We start from the raw sequence: 7,315 nt of genomic DNA on the forward strand, positions 1-7,315 counted from the left end.
ACAGTGGAGAAGAGCTCTCAGGGATGTGGCACCAGAAGTACATGGATTTCCTCCCCTGCCTCGGCCACCGATGTGGCCTGTCCTCTGGCTGGTCATTTCAGTCTTTTGTGCCTCCAAATCTTTTTCCTGTGCCTCCAGATTTTAGGCTGCAAGCTTTTCCGTTGTTTTAGCTGTGTTTTATAGGTCCTACTGCAGACACGGGGCATCCAAGTCAGAAACATCCAAGTCAGATGTGCCTGCAGTGATACTGGGAGTGCCTTCCCCAGCCCCCATAACAAGCCAACATCTGCCAGATAAGCCAGCAGCAAGACCTAGGAGGGGGTACAGCTACCTCCAGAAGTAGGAATATGCACATTTCAGCCGCATTCACAAAATCTAGCAGGCTCCTGACGTTTACCTTTCCCATCCCTGTTCCTCCTGCAAGTCCAAGCCTGTGCTCCAGGGACCTTTCTGTGCTCGAGCCTATTCAACCTCAGCTCTTCGATTGCCAGCCCCAAACTTTTCACCAGCACAAGGCATTGCCGTATGTATTTAACGAGTCATGAAAACTGGTGCTACAGCAGGAGGCCTCTCCCCATGCTTGCTTCCATTTCAAGCAGCAGTTAGCAGCTGACTCGGCAGCGAGGGTTTGGGTCAGTGCTCTGGAGCAGGGACAACAGGCACTTTTTTCCAGTGACTGCTTGCAGCTGGAGCATCTTTCACTGCAGAGGGATCCTTCCTGCTCAAGTCCAAATTTGTCCCATTAGCTTTTCTTGTTAAAGAGAAGTGAACCTGGAAGAGGAAAGGCAGGAGGAAAGGGCAGGAATCAAATGAAAAGGCTGCCTGCCATGCAGAGCTTCTCTAGAGGTGTTCTTGGTGGTATAAATCTTTCCTTCAGCTTTTTGTCTCTTGACAGTGGAAAATACAAAAGCTGCCAAGCTAGAAGTTCAGTATGACCAAGATAGAAAACCTTATTAGGCAGACAGAAGGTCATAATCTGAAATCCCAGACTGTAAATACATTGGGACAGAGCCCTGTGCCACTGAATATCACGGTAACGCCCGACAGCAGCAACTGGACCTGGTTTTCTGTGGACAACTGCTCCTTGAGTGGTTTTTGTTGGATGGTGGATGCTACCAGGACAAGGTATGCTTTAGAGAAGGTTCCTCTGAACCCTGCTGGAGAGATTTAATCTCTCTTTTTTTGTACTTTCCAACTGAAAATTGCTTTGAATACCTGAGGACAGTCAACTCACATTTAGAAGTTTTTCTTAGCCTGACAAGATTCCCATAGATGTATGATTGCACTAGATCAATAAGGGGGGAAAAACTGTACCTTAGGAGCTCAGGTGACATCTTGCTGCAACTCACGGGAGAAATGAGAAATATCTCTCTGTTTATTGCTTAGCTCTGTGGCTAAATCTGCTAAACCAAACCCAAATTTTACCTTCAGATCTCCTAGTTTTCAAATTTATGTTCATCTGGCATTGCCTTGATCTTCAAAGCAGGAAGGTATATCAAAGGAAACAGAAGGTTTAACACCAATTACTGCTGCTGGATGCCATCCACTGAATAAAGTTGTAGTGTTAATATTTACACAGAAAGTGAAGGAGATAAAACACACTGGGTATATATAAGTCTACAAATAAGCCCTTCTGTGTATAGTGGGCAGAGATAAACCCAAGCAAAAAAATCTGAAATTACCGTTGAAAAAATCCCAAACACCTTCAGAAATGTTGGGCTGTAAACAAAGAAATGACAGCAAAACCACTAAGGGAGCCTTCTAGGAAAGTAAATCAGGCTCTGGGCTTCTCGGGCGTATGACCTGGTCTTTAGGAGGTGGTCTTTTGAAACCAAGAACTATGCAGGAGTAGTTAAGATCTAGATTTCTCCCCACTTCACCATGAGACACTTGACTTATATTTTATTCTCTGGAGTTTGAAGCCATCAGTTCAAGCACTTTTCCCTGCGTCCCTCTCTGCTTCACTTCATCCCATGGTTCTTCCTACTTTTCTGCCCCTCCCAAGTCTTTCCCACAGCTTCTTTGGCTCATTGACCTGCAAAGTCTCTCAGCAAGGCAAAACCCCCATTGCACAAGTTGTTGTGGGGTTGTTCGTATTTCAGCAGCAAATTTATGGAAGGGGAAGGTAGTGAGGAGGAGGCGAAAGGTTCGCAAGCACCATGAGGAGGGCGCACAGCACAGCTAACAACAAACATGCTTTCAGGCAACCTGTTTAAAAAGGAGAAGGAATCTTCCCAGCATTTATCCTGGTAACAGTTTAGTAACGGAAAAGTGAGGCTCTTCTAAAATTCCCGGTACTAGAGCATTTCATAGGAGGCCATTTACACCATTTACTTCTTCCATTTAATCCAATTTAGACAATGAAGCCAAAGTGTTTAATGGAGCTAATTTTTATTTCTAGTCAAAACTTATTCTTCAGATTAAATTACTAGGTCTTCAGTGACATGTACGAATCAAAGTTATATAGTACATTTTAGTGAGTTAAAAGGTAAATTATTTTATTACATTGATTTGGAAGGGATTTTCTTAACAGCAAGTGGATTTTAAAACAGTTGTTGAAATCAAAATTTCAAAATTGAAAATCTGGCCTTAAATTTGGAATTTTTTGAAGGTATATGGGCTTTTCTCCTAAAGCCATAGCTTAAGCTTGTTATATGAATTTAATTCAAGTGAAGCTTCCAGCCTTTGTAGACCATTTCTGCCTTTCAGCTTTGGAGAAGAGATGAGGTTCTTCTTGAGAAGACCACAGAGTTTTTGTGAACCATATTAGATCTGCATGTTTCTCCTACAGCAGCAAGGCTTGTTCCACTGTAGAATCATAGAATCGTTTAGGTTGGAAAAGACCTTTAAGATTATCTTAGGGATAAATGTTGAGAAGTCTGATATTTCCTGACTGTTAGGATGTCTGTGCTGGGCTTGGCTGAAGAGAAATCCTGCAAGCATTTCGTTCTCCAGCACCCAAAGTGGAAATTGTGGATATTCTGGTATTGTGAGGCTGGCTGAGAAAGGTCACTGTGAGGAAACCTAAAATCTAGTTATACGGGGAAAGAAGGAGGGTGCCAGATTTGCAATTCATGATGCAGAACTCTTGTCATACATTTTTATAATTCATTGCTTAATATTGTGCATCTAATCATCAGGCACATACTTTGCGATTGATTTCATGCTGCTTTTCTATCAAGCAGGAGAGGAGTGAGCATAAGGGACCAGCTTACACTGAAACGAATACATAAAACATTAGTCACATATACGTGTGTTTTGAAATCATTGCTGTATTTTGGCAGTAACCTAAGAAACTAGATAGAATCCCACCCAATTAACGAACTAGAGAAAGAATTCACTAGTAGAAAAAAAAAAAGCACTTCTCAAATTGTCTGTCAGCTCTAAAGCCTCCCTAAAATGACTATAAAAGAGGATATAATTAGGGAAACTGGAAAGTATAGCATTAACGTCTATATAAAACAGGTATGGAAGGACAGCCTGCCTACACCATCTGAAAGCTGCAGATAGACTAATCTAGCACTTCACGCTTTCCAGCTCTGCATAGAGTTGGTGGCCCGGGATCTGATCAGCTTTATGTGGGTTTTTAGAGAGGCTGCTCACTGCAGCCCCTTCGCCTCTCATCACACTCGCGAGCCCAAGAGCTGGTTTCCAATAATGGATGAGCTCTCCAGGGGCTGGAGCTGCCCTGCCTTGACTGTCTCGGTGGTGCGCCATTTGGTTTGCCTGGATGAGTTTGCTCTTCCCTCTGGTTGCAATGAGGAGCTAGGATGGCCAGTCGGTCGCACGCAGAGTAGTTCAGAGCTCAGAATGTTTTAGAAAGCTTGGTAAAGTTTTCATGTATTTCACAACCATCAAGTTTCCAATTAGAGATGTCATTTAAAAAGAGTGTATTTGTTGGACGCTTATATGTAGAATTGTACACACGTCTCTGTAATTAGCCCTACGCACCCAAAATTATAGATGTAACCGCACATTAAATGGAGGACATGGCTCTGATCAAACCCTGCCTTCACAATTGCATTCCTTCTCGCCTGGATTTCAGAGCCTGTTGTCCAGATGGGCTTTGTTGGGCACCTAATTAGTAGTTAATGAAAAGCTCCTGCTGTGAACTGCCTCACAGCCCTCCTGGCATCCTAGCTGCTTGGTACGCATTCCTTGACTACACAGAGATGAAGGCACGGGAGTTGAAGTCAATGCTTTCTCTCCTTTATGCACCTGACATAAATATAAAATCACTTTGGGTTGCAATGGTTATCTGACTTCTGCGCACTAAGAGCAAAATTAATCTTGAAATGTATAAGTGGAAATACAGCCACACGTTAATGGCAGTGATAGATAGCGTAATGTATTCTGAGATGAACTCACTGTTTTCTCTTTCCTTTTCAGATTTTGGCAATCATTTCCATCATGTTTATTGTACTATCTACAATTGCCTTGTCCCTTAACACACTTCCTGAACTACAAGGCATGGATGAATTTGGGCAGACCACAGATAATCCCCAACTTGCCCATGTGGAAGCGGTGTGCATTGCATGGTTTACAATGGAATACCTCTTGCGGTTCCTATCCTCGCCTAAGAAATGGAAGTTTTTCAAAGGTCCACTGAATGCTATTGATTTGCTAGCTATCTTACCGTACTATGTCACAATCTTCCTCACAGAATCCAATAAAAGTGTACTTCAGTTCCAAAATGTACGACGAGTAGTCCAAATATTTCGGATTATGAGGATACTCCGGATTCTAAAGCTTGCCCGGCACTCAACGGGTTTACAGTCCTTGGGGTTTACACTGAGGAGGAGTTACAATGAGCTTGGATTACTCATCTTGTTTTTGGCCATGGGCATTATGATCTTTTCCAGTTTAGTGTTTTTTGCAGAAAAGGATGAGGATGATACAAAATTTAAGAGCATCCCAGCTTCTTTCTGGTGGGCAACAATCACCATGACAACAGTAGGCTATGGAGACATCTACCCCAAAACACTCTTAGGTAAAATAGTAGGAGGACTGTGCTGCATTGCTGGAGTGCTGGTGATTGCTCTTCCCATCCCAATTATTGTCAATAACTTCTCTGAGTTCTACAAAGAGCAGAAGAGGCAGGAGAAAGCCATTAAGCGCAGGGAAGCTCTTGAAAGAGCAAAAAGGAACGGCAGTATTGTTTCCATGAACATGAAGGATGCATTTGCCCGTAGTATAGAACTCATGGACATTGTGGTTGAAAAGAACGGAGAAAGCATAGCCAAAAAGGATAAAGTTCAGGACAATCATTTATCTCCCAGCAAATGGAAATGGACCAAGAGAACACTCTCTGAAACTAGCTCTAGTAAATCCTTTGAAACTAAGGAACAAGGATCTCCAGAAAAAGCCAGGTCATCTTCAAGTCCCCAGCACCTGAATGTCCAACAGCTAGAGGACATGTACAACAAAATGGCAAAGACTCAGTCCCAGCCAAACCTTAACACTAAAGAATCAAGTCAACCTGGAAAGCAAAAGGAAGAGCTAGAAATGGAAACCCTTCCTGGCCCTATGGTGCCCTTGCTGACGACTCGCGCCGATGGGATCATTGACATGAGGAGCATGTCCAGCATCGACAGCTTCATAAGTTGTGCGGCAGAGTTCCCTGACTCCGGGAGGTTTTCCCACAGCCCACTTGCTACCCTTCCCTGCAAAGGTGGCATTAATGTGATTCAGGAGCAGAGCAGGCCAGAAGGGAGTGGTGCCAGATTTGTGGAAATGAACCCAAGCTCCGAAGGCAGCCACCGTTCTGCTTTCTTCATAGAAAGTCCCAAAAGCTCCATAAAGGTCAGTAACCCTTTAAAACTAAGATCTCTGAAAGTCAACTTCATGGAAGAGGACACCAGCACATTAGTACCAGCATCAAATGTACTGAGAATATATCCTGACCCTCTCAAGAGCAGGGGAGCTGCTGCTGCTGCCACAGATACTTCCTTACTCTCTGACAGATCTCTCATGAGCCCAGAGACCTCTATCTACACAACTGCGAGTGCGAGAACACCTCCAAAGTCACCAGAGTCTCAGACAGCCATAGCTTTCAACTTCCATGATGCTGGTATACACAAATACATAGATGCTGACACTGATGATGAAGGTCAGCTGCTTTATGATTCAAGCCCACCTGGAAATGTGAGTCCCAAGTACAATGTTACAAACAGTGGCTATCTAAAGCAAAAGGATAATGTTTATAGAACAGAGAAGAACCATCTAGAAGCTGCTGCTTTACCCACCTCCCCTAAGCTGATAGGGCAAAACTGCATTTACTCTATGGAAGGTATCACTGGAAGAACCCAGGGCAATCAGGAGACTGTCAGACTAGAAAATCACATTTCCCCAGAAGTCCATGTATTACCAGGCAGCGGAGGACATGCTAACACACATGATCAAAGCATCTGAGATGAGCTCCATAAGAACTTACGGAAAGTTTAAAGGAATGTCTTTACAGTCGACACAAAAAAAAGAGCTTCTGCATGGCATGAACTTGGCTGAAACAAGCCATCTGTTTCTAAAAGTCTGGGGGAGGTCCAGTGTGGGTTTGTGAAAATGTCCTTCTCTGAAACAACTCTAAAGACATTGCCCACATCAGTCAAAAATAAGGATTGCAAATCATGATCACACATTGATCTCCTTTCATGTTGTCCAGTGAAGCCAATGTGACCAAATATCCATCCATTCCCCTTGAACGCTAGAGCTCCTTTTGGAAATATTAACATCCGATTTGCATTAGTTCCATAAAGGATGCCAAGGCAGCCAGATTTGAACTCTGGAATAAATTGCTGGGGTTGGTATAAAGCTATCAAAGCCACAATGCTCACTGCTTCAGGGCAGCTGTTCCCCATCTACAGCTTTCTCTGATGGATATTGTGTCTAAAGGTAACAGGGAACACTTGCATTATTGGAAAATCCAAGCGAAAACCATTTAAAACAAATAACGGTCTAGAGAAACCAATTATTAAAATGCTCTGTGTGTGTTTAACAATATGATATCCTGTAGGACCTGACGTTTTCTTTTGAAATATCAGCAGGGTGAGTTGCACCACTTGTATCTAATTCCAAACATCCCCTAGGACATAGTGAAACTTGCACTTACCCTCTGCTAAAAATCAATACCTGCCCCAGGGCCAGCGCGTGGCCCTCAGGGGACCCACAGCCCACGCTGGGAAGGTGTGAAGGAGCCATGCAGAAGCAGGAATCTCCGGAGGCATCGCAGCCAGACCCCCTTTCCTGGTGCTGGGGAGCGTAGGGCTGGAAGGAGAGCTCGGCTCTCGCCCTACCCCTCCATGGAAGGGAGATGCTCGCT

At 43.8% G+C, this 7,315-nt stretch overlaps 1 protein-coding gene across 1 annotated transcript in view; it reads left to right on the forward strand.

Moving 5' to 3' along the window:
• Positions 1–6,411, forward strand: part of KCNB1 (potassium voltage-gated channel subfamily B member 1) — a 129,232-nt gene extending 122,821 nt beyond the window's left edge. The window contains exon 2 of the mRNA XM_009645454.1: positions 4,390–6,411. Coding sequence (XP_009643749.1) covers positions 4,390–6,411 — 2,022 coding nt within the window. The remainder of the gene's footprint in view (positions 1–4,389) is intronic.
• Positions 6,412–7,315: the final 904 nt, after the last annotated feature.

Source organism: Egretta garzetta, unplaced genomic scaffold (genome assembly GCF_000687185.1).
Source record: "Egretta garzetta isolate BGI_Z169 unplaced genomic scaffold, ASM68718v1 scaffold188, whole genome shotgun sequence".
In the NCBI taxonomy this organism is placed as follows: Eukaryota; Metazoa; Chordata; class Aves; order Pelecaniformes; family Ardeidae; genus Egretta; species Egretta garzetta.